This window comes from Cryptomeria japonica, chromosome 5 (genome assembly GCF_030272615.1).
Source record: "Cryptomeria japonica chromosome 5, Sugi_1.0, whole genome shotgun sequence".
NCBI lineage: Eukaryota > Viridiplantae > Streptophyta > Pinopsida > Cupressales > Cupressaceae > Cryptomeria > Cryptomeria japonica.
This window is the reverse complement of record NC_081409.1, coordinates 839754909-839773900: the sequence shown is the minus strand read 5'-3', so window position 1 is coordinate 839773900 and position 18992 is coordinate 839754909. Positions and strand designations below refer to the sequence as shown.

At 33.1% G+C, this 18992-nt stretch overlaps 1 protein-coding gene across 1 annotated transcript; it reads left to right on the top strand.

The window, feature by feature from the left end:
* Positions 1-17060: 17060 nt before the first annotated feature.
* Positions 17061-18269, top strand: LOC131042055 (lectin-4). Its single transcript, XM_057975346.2, has 2 exons — positions 17061-17600; positions 17742-18269. The coding sequence occupies exons 1-2, from the start codon at positions 17061-17063 to the stop codon at positions 18267-18269; spliced, it is 1068 nt and encodes a 355-aa protein (XP_057831329.2).
* The last annotated feature ends 723 nt before the right edge of the window (positions 18270-18992 follow it).

Sequence of the window (18992 nt, the reverse complement as noted above, 5' to 3'; positions counted from 1 at the left end):
TTTGATTTTCATTTTCAATTTGGATTTGAATTTGGACTTTTGAATGCTGAAATGCACATGAAATTAACTAAAATTCACACTTGGTGAAATGTTAATTCGGAAGAAATGAAATTAATTGAAATGATATGAAATTCAAATTTGGGGAAAATGTGAAATGATATTAAATGAAATTAATTAGAATTAGAATTTGGAGAATTGGAAGAATAATTAATTAATTTAAATAATTAAAAAGATATTATTTAAACATTAGAAATGAAATTTAATTAAATAATAAAGATTATTTAACTAAGGAAAATGTCACAATTAATTAAATAATTAATATGTAGAAGAGGATTAACTATTTAAATTGATTTGAGAATAGAAATTAAATAATTAGAAATGTTGAATGTGATGATCAAAAGAAATAATTAGTTTAATCAAATAATTAAAAAATTACTTAATTAATTAGACGGATAATTAGTGTGCAATTTATGAGACATTTTTAGGTGTCAACAGCGAGCATTATAGGAAAACTACCCACATCCTCTCATAAGGAATGAGTTAGGGAGGGGTACTACACCCCCCCCGCTAAAACTCAACTTACTCCTACACGTTGCAAAGATTAGGGTGAAGACATGCACACAATTAGTCTAGAAATTATTTTGAACACAACCAAATCATATCTTTCCTATAGAATATTTATAAACAATATACATAATGTCCTTTCTACAGGATTTATCGATCATTAAAATATCTTAGTTCAAACATCTTCCTAGCTCAAGTAAGATAATATCAACCAGAGATTCCTTCTTATGCTTCAATTATTCAAGTGAATGCATTACATAAGAGATAAAACAAGTTAAAAAAATCTTACTAGTTACAATAAGTATGCTAAATTATTGAAATATCTTCAAGAGAACCTTATTTAACCATATTTTGCAAGATTAAAACTATAACTTTTTTCATCGAGCGAATGTAGATATTAAAAAAAATCATAATGACTCACACTATTTCAAGCATGGGAATAGTCCTTTAGCATCCAGTTGCATGCAATTAAGAAGACAAATATATATTTTACAGAATACTTTGCACATAGGCATGCATCCTTATTTTATTTAAGAAATTACATGTCATACACCTATGTGAGAAAATTTTGAATAATCTTCCTTCAACACCGAATAAAATAAAAACCATTTACAATTACCATAAATCTATATCCTATAATCTCAAAGGAAAGAAAGATGTATGGTATTCAAACTTTTCAATTCCTACCACACTTTTGCTATGCTACTCTAATACAAACATTCACGCATCTTTCATCCAATCAAATTCTTCAAAGACACTCTAATCCATTAGTTATGCATGATATATATACATAAGTACTCATTGAAGGTATGAAATCAATAGTTCTTTTACATTTAACTAAATTTCATATATTACAAACTTCTCAAATCCAAATGCACTTCTATCTAACATTTCATCCCATTAACATATTTCATTTACTCATCAAATACTGATATTATCTAATTGTTCTCTAAGTCTAGTGCACTTCTCTACAGTGTCCTCCCTTGCACACACTATCAAAGGGTTCCAAATGAACATGATAGAGACACTAATTTAGACAAAATGAGGGCCCACAACACTTAATGAATGAAATGACCACTATGAACAACAACGATACAAGAGATAATTCAAAAAGAAAAAGGTCATCAAATCCAACACTAAATCACAAAAAAATGCCAGTGAAATCAATCAAGAAATAAAGTGTGACAAGTGCCACCACATCAGAATAGATTAATGAAAAATTACATAGGTCCAAAAATTAAATTAACTCCAACAATTATAGTACAAATCACAAAATAGCTCAAGGAAAATAGCCAGCTTATCTAGATCTACATCATGAGGTGACCAATATCAATCACACCAAAGGGAGTAACTACTACACATCAATGTGTTAGGTCCCGGAGACAACTGAGAGGGGGGGTGAATCAGTTGTCCAATAAATTCAACCAAAATTAACTTAACCAAAACTTAATGCTTAATGTCGGTAAACCAAACTTTATGTCGATAGACATTTTTATCAGTTAATTATAGTACCGGTAAGGATTAATGCATGAAACAGAAAGACAATAACATCCACAACACATAACACAAATATTTGTATGTGGAAACCCTGTAAGGGGAAAAACCGCGGTGGGAAGCCTTACCCACAATCAAATGATACTGCTATAGATAGTATGTGTGTACAATATGGAGTCTGCACATGTAGAAAGGCCAGCTGCCTAGAGCTCACTGCTCAATCATAAAATGGGAGTCACACTGACTACAATTGGATGGTTAAATGCAATGATAATGTACTACATAAAATAGCGTCTTCATATGTTGGATTCAGTACCGGTTTATCTCTGATTGCCTTCACAAAAACCTTCCTTCAATCTTCAAATGATGTCTGCATGTGTAGCTCTGCTTATTTTCACATATACCTTATTACAATCCTTTTTCTTATCGCATATCAATCTCACAAAGGAGATCTTACATTTATACCATAACCTAAGACCAATTGAATAGGTTGGCTCACTAAAAGTTATTACAATAAAATCAATTACAAATAAATCATTATGTGATGCATCATGTCGGCTCAATGCATTTACAATAATAATAAGTTATCTTCATAACGTGTCATGCTGATCTCCAAAAGATATGCTTGTCGGTCCATAACCTGGACCTATTTGTCGGTAATAGCAAATATGCAAACCGAAATAGACCAATAACCAAATCGCCAAAACCAAGTGATTGAATAATGTCTTCGACATAACCAAGTAGTCTCCAAGTCATTCCAAGTGCCAGTGAACAATATAACCTATTGGTGAACCAAATACTGGTAACTGTGCATAAGTCTCTGACTTTCCAGTAAACAAAACCAAAGATCTCCAAGTGCTGATAAGGTTGACAAGTGTTGACATCAATGACAAAACCATATCAACATATCCAAAATACCAACAATCTCCCCCTTTGGCATTGATGGCAACACAAGATGGAAAAACCATCAAAGTGCTAAAACAGAAATGCCAAAAACCAAAAACCAACAATCTCCCAAAGAGATCATTAACCAGAAATCAAAATGCATAATTTCTCTCCCCTAGGAATAATTTCTCCCAAAAGATATCTCTCCCAAAAAAAATTTCAAATGTTTTTCCATAATATCTCTCCCCCTTTGACATCAAATGCCAAAGCAATACAAAACCAAATGCAAAATACCAACTCATTACAATATACCAACTACTCCCCCTGAGAAGTAGCTCTCCTCATCAAAGCCAAAATAAAATTTCTTTGTTAATTCAGTCGATTGATGACAAACATCAATTGTCTAAGTCTCTACCGATAGGGGTAGAACTCCAAGCTACTCTCTGAGATATTCAAAAGTCTCCTTAGGCAAAGGCTTTGTAAAAATATCTACAATCTTCTCTTTAGTATTCACATAAACCAATTTCACTTCTTTTGCTTCAACATTCTCTTTTAGAAAATTGAATTTGATAGAAACATGTTTAGTCTTAGAGTGAAATACCGGGTTCTTTGATATATCAATTGCTGCCATATTATCACACTAAATAGTTATAGGTTCCTTGCATTTTACCTTTATGTCCTTCAACATTTGTTTGATCCATAATACCTGTGTGCAATTAGTTGTTTCTGCAACATATTTTGATTCTGCTGTTGATAGTGATGTACAGCTTTGTTTCTTGCTCAACCATGAAATTAGTCTGCTACCAAGAAAAAATGCTCCGTCGGTGGTTCTTTTTATGTCATCTACATCTCCTGCCCAATTAGCATATGTGTATGCACATAAATCAAAATTTTCATCTCTAGGATACCATAAACCAAGATTTGTAGTGCCTTGTAGGTACTGGAAAATCCTTTCCACTGTTGATTCATGATTTTCTTTAGGATTACTTTGAAATCTTGAAGCAATACATACTGCATTCATAATATTAGGTCTTGTTTGCATCAAATATAGTAAACCTCCTATCATAGACTTGTATCTAGTCGGATTAATAGGTGTTGATTCATCCTTCAAAGATAATTTATTAGTTGTAGTCATAGGTGTGCTTACCGGTTTACAGTTTTCCATGCCAAATTTCTTTAGTAATTCCTTCAAGTACTTAGATTGACATAGGAATATACCTTTATCAGTCTGTGAAATCTACAATCCTGAAAAGAATTTTATCTCTCCAATCATAGACATTTCAAATTCTTGCTGCATTTTGTTAGAAAAGTCTTTACACAACCCATCTTCTCCTCCAAAGTTTATATCGTCAACAAAAATTTCAATAACCAAGATGTCATCATTAGTCACTTTGTAGTATAGATTGTTGTCAGCATTACCTTTAGTGTATTCAAGCTTCAAAAGATATATGTCCAATCTAGCATACCAAGCTCTAGGAGCTTGTTTTAATCCATATAAAGCTTTCCTTAACCTGCAAACCATGTCTTTGTTATCTATCAAAGAAAATCCATCAGCTTGTTCAATATAAACTTCTTCTTCAAGATCTCCATTCAAAAATGCACATTTAACATCCATTTGATATACTTTATAGTTCTTGTGTGCTGCAAAAGCCAATAAAACTCTAACTACCTCAATTCTAGCTACCGGTGCAAAGGTTTCATTGAAATCGATTCCTTCTTTCTATGAATATCCCTTACACCCTAATCTTTCTTTGTTTTTTATCACCTTACCATCTTCATTAAGTTTATTTCTGAAAACCCATTTAGTTCCAATTACATTTTTGTCTTTAGGTTGGGGAACTAATGACCAAGTGTTATTCCTTTCAATTTGTTCCAATTCATCTTCCATAGCTTTAATCCAATATTTATCTTTACATGCCTCATTAATTGTTGTAGGTTCAATTTGAGAAATAAGACATACCTCTCCATTTGTCAATCTTCCTCTAGTCATAACTCCTTGAAATTTGTTTCTAATTATCTGACTTTCAGAGTGTTTCAATCTTACATACCTGGGTGTTTTTACTTGTTGTTGTTCTTCAGTAACTGTTGAATCTTCGAATGATGCCGGTGTAACTGGATCAACATTCTATACTGGTGTACTCACAGTAGGTTCATTTGTGATTATCTCTATTTCTAGTTCAGAGTCCATGTACCTTGAATTTCCTCTAAATTGTTCATCAATCTTCACATTTACACTCTCAACAATTTTCTGCAATCTCTTGTTAAAACATCTATATGCCTTTCTCTTAGATGAATAACCAATAAATATTCCTTCATCACTTCTAGGATCAAATTTTCCAATATACTCATCTCTTCTAATATAGCATTTACTTCCAAATATTCTGAAATATTTAAGAGTAGGAGTATTTCCAAACCACAGTTCATGAGGGGTCTTACCGGTTTCACCTTTGATGTGTACTATGTTGAATGTATAAACTGTTGTATTGACCGCTTCTCTCCAGTATATATGAGCTAAATTTGCTTTTGATATCATACTTCTGGCTGCATCCAAGATAGTTTTGTTTTTCCTTTCAACAACTCCATTCTGCTGGCGTGTCTGGGGTGCTGATAACTATCTTCTTATCCCATTCACTTCACAGAATGTATTAAATTCCTTAGATGTGAACTCACCTACTTGATTTGATCTCAAACATTTGATTTTATTGCCGGTTTCATTTTCTACCATCACCTTGAATAGTTTGAATTTCCCAAATGCTTCAGATTTCTCCCTAAGAAAAGTAACCCAACACATTCTAGAATAGTCATCAATGATTAGCATAAAATACCTATCTCCTTGTATACTTCTAGTTCTTGTTGGACTACATAAATCAGTGTGAATTAAATCAAGAACATTGTTAGATTTCTCTGGAATACTCTTGAAAGATGCTCTAACTTTCTTTCCAAGTTGACATTCCTTACATACTAGATTGTGAGGTTTAACAATCTTAGGTAAATCTCTTACTGCCTTAGTTGTACTGATTTTCACAATGCAATCAAAATTTACATGACAAAGTCTCTTATGCCATAACCAACTTTCATCAATATGTGCAATCAAACATGCTTTCTCATTGTTGTTCAAATAAAAGATATTACCTCTAGTCTAATTACCGATTGCAATCTCCAAACCAGTTCTAATTAAGATTTTGCATTTACCATTCTTGAATTGTAACTGAAATCCTTTCTCAACTAATTAACCAACCCTTAAAATATTATGCTTCAAACCTTCAACATAGTAAACATTATCAGTATTGTGCTTACCATCAAAAGATATAGTTCCTTTTCCTTTGATCAAACAAGCTTTATCATCTCCAAATCTTACTAGACCTCCATTGTATTCCTAAAAGTTTAAGAATTTACTCTTATCACCAGTCATGTGATGTGAACATCCTGAATCAATAATCCATTCATCCTTATCTTCAACTTTAGCTGCCAGGGCCTACTCTACCAGTTGAACAGTAGGTGTCGGTTGATCTTTTGTTATAGAAACAAAAGCCCATCCATTGTATGTTGGTTCTTCATCAGAATCATCAGTAACTCCTTCATCAGCATAATAACAAGATTTGTCTCTATTCTTCTTGAATTTGTATCTCTGATAATCAAGGTTAGGCTTATATGTTCTCTTAGCTTCTTCTCTTACTCTTGCATGTCTATCAGGACATCTAGAAGCCATATGACCAATCTTATTATAGTTAAAACATTTAAAGGGTGCTTTACCTTCATACTTACTTCCAACTGGACCTTTAGGCATTTTTCTTGCAAATAGTGCTTCAAGCTCTTCCACTTCTTCATTCTCCTTCCTGATTTCTTCAAGATCTCTTGCATAGAAGGCTTTGCAATTATATTTCTCAGATGATGATGATGATGTTGCAGATGATGATGATGCTTTGAAAGGTAGATCTGTCTTAATAGTAGCAACAGGACCAAATTCCTCAAGTTCAAAAGCTGAAAGTTTTCCAACCAAGGTGTCTCTAGATACTGATGTATTAGGAATTGTTCTTAATTCATTTATAGTAGTAACTTTCATTTTATATGCCGGTGGAAAATCTCTTCTAACTTTAGAAACAATCTCATCTTCACTTAAGGTTCCTCCACAACATTGTATACCCAAAATAATTTCATTTACTCTTTCCATAAAAGCAGAAATTCTTTCATCTTCTTCCATTTTCAGATTTTCATACCTGACCCAGAAGCATTCGAGTTTTGCAATTTTGACTGTGGAATCTCCTTCATTCAATGTTTCCAATTTGTCCCAAATAGCTTTAGCAGTAGATCTGTCTGATAATCACATGACTTGCTGATCTGATAATGCGCTCAAAATTGCTTCTCCTGCTTTGCAATCATTTTCTTCATCTTTAGCCAAGTTAGCTAGATTAGGTTGAGCTTGAGTAGGAGTAGTATAACCATTCTTTGTAACATCCCATATGTCCTTTCCAATGCAATTCAAATGTGTCTCCATCCTGAACTTCCATATGCCATAGTTGGTTCCATCAAGTTTCGGACTATCCTTCCTGATATAGTTAGAAGACATTGGATCTCCTCAAGGTCTCCTCAAGTTGTTAAACTTCTACCAGAAGAGGACTAAGCTTTGGTACCAATTGTTAGGTCCCAAAGACAACTGAGAGGGGAGTGAATCAGTTGTCCAATAAATTCAACCAAAATTAACTTAACCAAAACTTAATGCTTAATGTTGGTAAACCAAACTTTATGCCAGTAGATGGTTTTATTAGTTAATTATAGTACCGGTAAAGATTAATGCATGAAACAGAAAGACAATAACATCCACAACACATAACACAAATATTTGTACGTGGAAACCCTATAAGGGGAAAAACCATGGTGGGAAGCCTTACCCACAATCAAATGATACTACTATAGATAGTATGTGTATATAATATGGAGTCTACACATGCTGAAAGGCCAACTACCTAGAGCTCACTACTCAATCACAAAATGGGAGTCACACTGACTACAATTGGATGGTTAAATCCAATGATAATATACTGCATAAAATAGCATCTTCATATGTTGGATTCAATACCGGTTTAGCTCTGATTGCCTTCACAAAAACCTTCCTTCAATCTTCAAATGATGTCTACAAGTGTAGCTCTTCTTTTTTTTGCATATACCTTATTACAATCCTTTTTCTTATCACATATCAATCTCACAAATGAGATCTTACATTTATATCATAACCTAAGACCAATTGAATAGGTCGGCTCACTAAAAGATATTACAATAAAATCAATTACAAATAAATCATTATGCGATGCATCATGTCGGCTCAATGCATTTACAATAATAATAAATCATCTTCATAAAGTGTCATGCATAACCTGGACCTATTTGTCAGTAACAACAAATATGCAAACCTGAATAGACCAATAACCAAATCGCTAAAAGCAAGTGATCGAATAATGTCTTCAACATAACCAAGTAGTCTCCAAGTCATATAACATGTCAGTGAACCAAATACCGGTAACTGTGCATAAGTCTCTGACTTGCCGGTGAACAAAACCAAAGATCTCCAAGTGCTGATAAGGTTGACAAGTGTTGACAAGCGTTGACATCAATAATAAAACCATATCAACATATCCAAAATACCAACACAATGGAGGGTACAACACCCTGAATGTGTTAGAGAGTGTGTGCCAGATATTTAAAAACCATAAGTTTATTTAAAGATCCATATTCATTTCATCATTTTGTTGCAATCTAATCTTTACAAGAATTTAGATCGTTATACTTCATGAAGGAAGACATATGCATGACAAAAATAAAGTGTGCCATATGCATAAGGAATATACTAATGACATGATTAATATTTAAAATATCCTATCTATGAAATTACCACATTTACGAAGCTACAACAAAAATAGATATCAAAACCAAAACTAACCACTCGATGATGAACTACAATATTCACCATTACCCTTAATGCACAATAAATAACATACAGATTATAAAAATTGTCTACATGATGTCATTGAACAATTTAATCAATCATATATCCACACAAGTAAATTTACTCATAAGAAATGGATCTCATTACTTAATCTACAAACGAAATTTAATATCAAACTTTAATTACTCCTACCCTATCTCCTATGATCATTTCCTTATCACACCATCAACCAAATAATTTATCTATATAGCATAAAACTAATTATCATAGCCTTACTTGTAACCAATTATTTTAATTTACTTTTAATTTTCACATAAATTCAAATACATTCATACATACTTTATTCTATTCAACTCATCTCAAATCAACCCTTAACTATATTCTTTTATAAACTAAATATTCTAAGTATTTCAAGGAAAATTGTCATTAAGGAACACATTGCAGCATTATATAATTCATTATCAATCCATCCTACTGAAATTCATTAAGCTAGCACTTCCCTAAAATTTGAACAGGGTAAGGAGACAGCATCTTTTCTTAATCTATCCATACAATCAAACAGTGCATTTCATTTAAACCACACATCTCCTTTACAAATCTAAGACATTTACCTACCAAACCAAGTAGGAACATTATGATATGATTTCCAAATTTTCCTATACTATACATGCAATGCATTAATTTTACTTTGTTCCAAATATATATATTTTAACATGATCGTTTAATCTATTAATTCATAAAACATCCTACATTTTTCATGCAAAATATATTCTATCTAACTAATTCTTCCTCTAAATGAAATAATCATGGATGCAATACATAAATTTCTATCTTCAATGAAATTTATTCCATCCTAGCTTCTCCTTTAGTGTACTAAAAAACATATTCATCAATGAGTTTTCAATGTTTCTATTTAATATTAAGAAACTTTTGAGCTCTATGAATATTTTACCCAAATAGCGAGGAGAGGGAGGAAAACATTGCCAAACAATCAATATATGTGCATAAAAAATTATATAAATAGACAGTTTGAATTTTCCAAGGCATGCCATATTTATTGTACTATGTAGCTACTTACGTTATTCTCTAAAATATGCAAGTTCAACCTTCCGAGAGGTCTCCTAGCATTACAATTTCAGCTAGAAACCTCAAAGTCTTTATTGAATGTTATGATTTATTCAAAGTATCCTTTCTTACATGCAGCATTACACACATATACAAACACCCAATAATTCTATTTGATGGTCCATACATCACCAGTTAACTCTTTACATTTTATGAAGAACGATAAGGGAAGGAGGACATTATTTAAGTTACTATTTACTATGTACTGATGCATCTAATGCAAATTATTCAATTTTCACATCATTATCTACACTAAAACATTCTTATATGCATAATACAAACACTTCCTCTAGCTACTCTTGATAAAATAGACATAACAAGTTAATCCTATAAACATAGTATCCATTAAATGAGTACAAACAATTTTCTTCCACTCTATAGCATAATCATTTATATTGTGAGAAAAAATTTGATCTTATAGATAAACACTCAAAATTAAAAGAAAGCAAGACCACATGGAATCATATAAACAGATCACTCACATCCAAGAGGCATGCATAAGAAATGACTACATAAACTACCCACAATTATGATTTCTAAAGGGGTTAGGAAGAGGACACAAAGCATAGATATCTTAAAATCTCTAGGGTTCTAAATTCTTTTTTCCACCAATCTCATAAATAACTAGAATAAAAAGAATATTATAATATGCATACAAGACTAAGAGTAACCACCTTAACCAGAGATCCCAGTGTTTGGAACACGATCTCTCATACCAGATGTAACACTCGAAAAAATACCCTAGAGAAAATAACCTAACTAACTAACAAAAAGAGATAGTTTTTTTTTCTTTTAATCATATACTAAAGCAACATAGTAAACTATCATTACTTCATATCATAGATTAACATATCACAAGTGCATAAAATATCATGAAGATAACTATAACCTCATACAACGCAAGCAGAAATAGCATTATAACAATTATCATCTCAATGCATACCTACAATCATTCCTCCATTCATCTATTCATTCTTTCCCTAGGGTACTTTAACATCATCACTTAAATATCATAAAACCATTAACATTGTTATAACAATTAGATTACTATCTCTTTTATCATGAGAATCATGAATTTTTTAAACACTTATCCTATCATATTCCCCTTAACTCTCTAAGTTCATTTTTAAACACCAATTATAAGTGTTTCTAATTTCCCCAAACAACCTTCACTAACCATCTAACCTAATATGAATCCAAATAGCACTATCTAACATATAAAAAATATAGTTCATTTCCTTCCTTAAATTCATCACACATTCCATCAAGATAACATATACACAACCTTATACAAGTCTAGACACATAACTGGCCATTTCAAATCTTATTCCACATATATCTCTATCTATTTTCTACCTAATGAAAATTCTTATAGCTTCTATCATACAATGAAAACAACATCTTATTCTATTACAAGATCATAATCTTGACTTCCTCATCATCATAACCTATTACATAAGAACACATGGTAAAAGCACATAGCCTCTTTTACATTTTCAATGTCATCATGAATTAATATACTATACATAGAAATCATCTCCGCATAAAGAATAACCATAGAGTCCATACCAATCTACAACTACCCATTCTTTTCCATATTCCAAACATAACTAACAATAAGGATTAACATCTTTCAATCAAAGTATACATGATCATTAACATATCCACTACCATCCACAGGATATACACCAGGTAATCCAATCCTATCACTAAATCGATAAATTCCTTTCTAATATAGAATTACATACACACTAAATATCCATTTACAGTGATCTTATCCATACATCTCATTTTGAAATCAACCTACTACAATTCCTAATACATAAGTTCGTGAGATATTAATTACATAGTTTTCTTTACTATTGCATCTTTCTCAAGATATAAAGAAACACATGATATCGATTCCAATTATATGAATTATGATCCAATGATATTCCATCCACATGATGAGATAATATAAATCCATATCACGCATGCTAACATCCAATGAAGAACATCCCAATGGAAGAAGGCATCAACTACCCGACCATGTTGAACCAAATAGGAACCACCCCTCATGCTAGGAGATGACATAGGGTTCCAACTCACACTCAAGACCTAGGCTAACATCCAACAACAAAGGAACTCAATATGACATCCACAAGGACAACGACCATAATAATGAGTCACATCACATCACAAGGATAATCATAAATTAATAAACTCCCAGAGGCATAATCAACAATGAAGGCAAAAGGATAATGGACACATGTAGGGAAGAGTGTCATCACATGCTATATTCACAAAGAAGGGAATAAAATATAAATATATTAATATCGGGATCTCCACCTGGCACTACAGGATCTCCACCCATGACCCTGATAGACATGTGGAGCCATCTCAATCTATGAGCAATCAAGGGAGTTTGTCTTACTATCTCCATGATCTTCCTAAGCTTATCCCGAGTCTCCATTCAAAGGAATGAGGTGGGGCACCAAAAACATAATCATTATCTTGATTAAGTGAATTCCTAATTACCCATACCCATTAATCAATTTTTATGGCTATCACTTGTAATTAAATATAAACTCTCCATATGGTTCAATGATAGGTCTAGAGCCTTTCCTAGCGGTCTATTGCTCATGACCCTAGTCCTACACATGCAACATCCCACTGTCCCAACCATGGACCATAACCTTAGGCTAAAAAATACATCAAATAACATTATAATAACATTATGAATGCTCGCAAATGACATAGGCACAGTCACAACATCACTGACACAAATTGAAACACAATATGAAGCATACATCCAAGATGCAAGCACGAGCATTAACCAAAGCAACATATCAATAATTTCAAGCATAGACATGAGTTCAATAGATAATCCAAAACAATTTTCAATCCCCCAAAGTGAGTAAAAATATCCCAATGGACCTCACATAAACATTATTCAACAGTGAGGCATTATTCCTCTCGTTGGAGCACATAAGAGCAATAACCTCAATGGTAAGACACAAAACCTCTTATCGGAGCACAAAATAATCATGCAAAGATCAAAATGGAATCATAGAAATCTCTAATAAATTCAATGCAATCCCAAAATACCTCTATAAAAAGCACATAATCTAGAAAACCAACCACATCAAGCAAAGCTACCAAATTTTGCACCTCTACAACAATTCAGTACTCTCAGAAGCTAGTTTAGCGCATCAAGGAGCTAGATTATCTCTCCAAGGACATATTTTAGTGTTATAGGTCTTAAGTTTAGCATTTTGAGTCTTAACATTAGTGTTTGGGGTTTAGTGTATAAAAATCAATGAAAATGGACAAAATAGCTAACAGTACTTGCCCAGATTGCAAAGGGTCTCAATTGGACTAAATGACATTTGTGAAAGGTGTGGGAGGTTGAAATATCACTAAGAAACACATAAGTAAAAAATTATAATCATATTAATAAAGATGACACCAATTTGTGATCACAACCGCACTCAGATGTGCGTAGAACTTCACCAAAACTTACACAGATGCAATAAAGAAAAGATAGGTACAAAATAGCATTAAAAAGATATTCCAAACCTAATAAAAAAATCAAACCATATCCAAGACAAAATAAGACATGATTACAACTTACAAATATCAGGAAACAACTCCCGGCATAGTCTCATACGCTAAAATCTTGCTAAAACAAACACACAATATCATAAGGAGATACAAATGACACATAATGAAATCCAAATACCATTCCATGAACTTATTACACCCAAAAAAAATCACATTAAAAAGGGAAATCAAAAGATTCCTTATGGAGAAATGTAGAATATGCATTCTCCACAGCACACACCATTTCTAGATTTACAATACTTCAAATTCCTCTTCAATCATCATTAAACTCCTCCCAAAAACCAAATTTAAAACTTAAAACATCAAATTTTTCCCCCAATCGGGATCCAGACAATCTTTTTAAATAAATTGCAGAGAGTAAATAAAGTTCCAACTTGGAAATCGCAATCCAAGGCAAGAACAACTAATGAAGAGCAATCCAAAATCCAGTAACTCCAATACAAAATGCAATCAAATCTCTCAGCAATCTAATCCAAAATTCCAAATCTCCAAACCAAAAATTGCAAAGAAGTCCCTCCCCCCACAGAAAACTCAATTAAATAGAAAATTAAACTTGAAACTATAGAAATCCACTGGCCAATCAGAAAATTCCAATAAACTGTATATTATACCTACCATGCATGAAAATGAGGTAAGTATTATTTAATAATATTATTTACTTGCCCCACTCAAAATCCACCAATAGAAATAAGGGGTAGGTAAACTTTATAATATAACCAATTATGCAAATAATAATAATATAATAGTATGAACATAAATGGGATAATAACAAATCAAATCCAAATAATTAAATAAATAAAATATTAATAAATAGAAACTTATAATTAAATATAACATCAAATCAACAATAAAGCATAAGCATTAAATAATAAATCAGTTAAATAATCTATAAATAACCATTAAACAATTAAAAAATTAATAAACCAATAAAGCATTAATAAAGCATTAAATCAATAAATCAAACTCAATTAAATAAATATTAAATCTCAACAATAAATAAATATTACTAATGAATTAAACAATAAATAAATAGCCAATAAACAATAAGTCAATTAATTAAATAAATCAAGCTCAATTAATCATTAACCAAGCCAATAGAAATAATTATTAAATAACCAACCAAATAATAATCAAATAATCAAATCATCAAATAAACCAATTATAGTATTATTACTATACTAATCAAATATTAACTACTTATAAGTCACATACTCACAACACCTCAAGCAACCCGACATAGGGTCAAACACCGATACAAGGCTCCAACCACCAACGTGTGCCACAACACAACTGACAAGGTGAACAACTAAGCCTAGAGTATGAGAGGGAAACACATGTCATCTCCAACAACTTACCATTGGTATAAGACACACTTAGACCTGTGAGACCAAGTGGAGTCGATGTCTAGTACTTGCAATCATGCAACCACCACTACACAATACAACATATATATGATACATATACATCTTAAATGATCAGACAAGTGAAAGAGAATCGCGACGCCAAATCATGCTCACAATGAATTTTAAGGAATCATCTCTTATCACGAAGACAATAAGACAATCTTACTACCAAAGCAACAACTCATCTCATGTACTCATCATCATAAAATAGGGGTTAGTACCAACATAGCATCAAGTGTAATGTAACCCACATAAGAGTGTTGAATACATACAGATCCATGAACATATAAACCCATGCATCAAGATAATCCAAAGCGTCATCACCCATAAGAATCATCAAATACCACATATCACATAGCATGTCTAGTATCATCAATTATCATCTAGGATATGAATAGAATCATGAATGACCATCAAAATGCCAATAATAAATCTAAATAAGCCTATCAGTGCTTGAAGCAAGGACAAGTCAATGAGGAACACTACCCACATCCTCTCATAAGGAATGAGTCAGGGAGGGGAACTACATAGCTCTACTTATGAGGCCATTAGTAATGCTCTCGATTGATTCTTGAGGATGGATCTTACTTCTAAGAGCTTTAGCCAAATTTCTTTTTCTCACATCTTGGTGAAAGTTAATATGTCAAAAACGTTATCTGGTGAGGTTATGTTAGACGCGAATGGTCATTCTTGTTCTCATTTTGAGGATTATGAGGAAATTCCATTTCGTTAATAAGCATTGTTTTGCTACTAGGTACCTAGCCTCTGATTTCTTTTGTAGTTCTCCTAAGTAACCTAAGTGCTTAATTTGGTGGAAGAATGCTAACCATTTTATAGTGCACCATGAAGACCATATTGGTGATTTTGATGATTTGGAGCCTCTCTTATCTAATCTTGATACTCTACTCTCTTAGCCTAATGAGACTCCTAATATTCAGTCAGACAATTTTGTTGCTCAAAATTATGTTTTACTTAATGTTTTTAATGCTTAGTTGATTGTTCCTGTGATGGTTGCTTGTCAATCATCAACTCCACATTGTTTCTCGAATTGTGTTGTGCCTCCAATTAGGCCTTCTATAAGGGCTTCTCTCCTTTTGTGTTAAGTCAACATATTCGGATGAAGAACTATACAAAGGAGGAAGAAAGGTCATCCTAGGATGGAATCTGTTTTGCACACCCAGCCTCCCATTGCAAAGTTGTTCTAATAAAGATCAAATAGTAATTTGACGTGATCCTTTTGTTTCTCTGTAATTCTTGTTGGTTTCGCTTTATGTTCTATAATCCTTCTTTTATAAAAGCGTGACCTAACAAAATTCCAAATTTGAATTATTCTTACTAAAAAATCGACGAAGTTTCCATATGTTAATGTCCAAACTCGTGCTTGCAAGCGAGCAAGATCCAAAGACAAACAGCAAGTTGAATTAATTCCCAGCAGGAAATTGACGTGATGTAATATTATATAGAAAGGGAGGAAATAACGAAGCAATCGTTGACATTGATGTAATTCTATAGAAAGGGAGGACATAACGAAGCCATCATCGATCTCGTGGACATAAGACATGGTACAGTTTATTCCATAGTTCGAGAAACTTTTTCATTTTTAAATCAGCCTTAATTAAACCATCATTTAATCCTAGATAAAATTGAAGTTTCAAAGGACATCATTTAATCCTAGATAAAATTTAAGTTTCATAGGACTTATCTCCATGGGTGTTGACGACCAGCAGAAAGAGTACGTAAGAGAGCAGATAAAATAGAAGAGCAAGAGAAGTTACTCGTATTGCTCTGTCTATTCGAATATATTAAAATCAATATATTCAAAGCTCATCCCCCACAGACACAGCACAATATATTCGAATATTCGAGAACCTTTGTGTTTTTAAGATCAATATATTCGAATATTCAAGAACCTTTTTGTCATTCTATTGTAGAGATTTGGGGTTTTATGTGATTTATCTTAATGGGAGTTCACGGTCACCAGAATGGATATATAACATAGCAGATGAAATAGAAGAATAGTAGAGCTAAAGGAATTCATAGCCCACATGGCAAACACGTCGTCTCTGCTTTTTGTGTGTTCCTGCATTGTATTTGCTGGTGTCATCTTGAAAGTGCAAGCAGAAAGCCCCCTCTTTACATTTCCTCCTGCAACGAATTTCAACCTGGAAGGAGTTGCCACACATATGTCAGCGTTTCCGCATATCACCGACATGCCTTTCATGCGACTCTCAAATGGAGACAAAACCCAGGCAACATTCTCCTGGATGACTTACAACCAACCAATTTCTCTCTGGGACGAAAATTCTTTTCTTGCAAATTTTTCTTCTCATTTTCAATTTCTGGTTGCTTCTATAAGCGATTACCAGTCATCCCATTACGGAGATGGGCTTGCCTTCTTCCTCGCCCCTTTCGACTCTGACCCGCCACAAAACTGTACAGGCCAATGGCTTGGTCTCTTTAACCAATCCACTGATGGAAGTTCTTCCAATCAAATTGTTGCCGTGGAATTCGACACATTAAGAAATGATCCATTTGATCCAGATGATAACCACGTGGGAATCGATGTGAATAGCATTGTTTCAAAGGTAGATTTGCCCATAAAAGGACTCCAATTACTTTGATTTCAAATCGCTTTACCTTTAGCTATTAATTTTTCTAGTTTCTTTCCAGAAATCTTTTCTTCTTTATTCCTGATGTTTTGTTTCTGCTATTATTTTATTCTTCAGGCGAATGTATCCCTGTGGAGTGAATGGGAAATCCAAATTCGTAGCGGAAAGAAACTGCAGGCATGGGTGGATTACGACGGCTTAGCAAAGAGGCTTTACGTCTTTCTTACGACCGACGTACAAAAACCAGAAACACCAATTTTATCATATGGCATTGACCTCACAAAGTTTCTTCCCCAGAAAATCAAGGTCGGCATTTCGGCTTCCACTGCATATTCAATAGAAGAACACTATGTTTTCTTTTGGGATTTTAAATCTCACCATTTGCAGACTGCCACGAAATGGAATTATGTTTTAATATTAGCCTTCGCCTCCCTCTTCACCGTCGTCGGATTTGCGATCTCAGCGGGGTTGTGGTATTTTGGAAACAAAAGCCGTCAGAAGGAGGACATTGAGAAGGACAGCGCAAGTTCCTTCGAGCTGAGCTCAGATCTGCAACTCAAAATTATAGCTAAGAACAAAATTTTGGACGATGTTTATAGAGGCATCTTGCCAGGCGCAAAACAAGCTGTGGGATACAGCATCTGAAATATAAGCTCCTTTGAAAAATGATATTCAGACATAAAACATATTGAACTCATCAATATGGTCCAATTATGTATCATTTGACCTTTTGTATTGCTTAACAACAAATTGTATTAAATAAAATCAAACATTCTATTTTGTGGCACTTCATTCTATTTCATCAATGAATTCATTCACTTTTGTATTTCATTTATGAACTTTTAATCATGAATCTAAAATCTAAGATCAATTGGCCTGTTGCAAATTAATGATTGTATGATCGTATCCGTTCATTATTGCTTCTATTTCTATTTTATTTCATGTTAGCGTAACTGTTATAGTGGTTTATTACACTGTTACCGCCATTGTGCTATCGATGGCCCAGTTATTATTGCAGTTATATTGCAGCTACTACAAAAGCGTATTCTATTTGTATAAATGTGTTGCCTCTTCATCAAATAGAATATCAAGTTTTATCCATTATTCTGTATCAGAACGAAGCATGTTCCTGTGAACGTGCGTTGGAAGAAGTTGATGAATCTAGCGTAATGTTTAGCAATGGAGTATTGCCAATTGTAGAGAGCAGTAATTATAGAGTTTGTCGAATTCTGGTTAAATTGGATGAATCTAGGTCAACTTATGCGTGGTAATTGCAATTTAAGCAGAGAGTCGCGCCTTCAGCTTGCTAAAGAAACCGCTTGTGCACTAGTGTGAGGAATGCAGAGTCAACAGTTACATTCCGCTCAT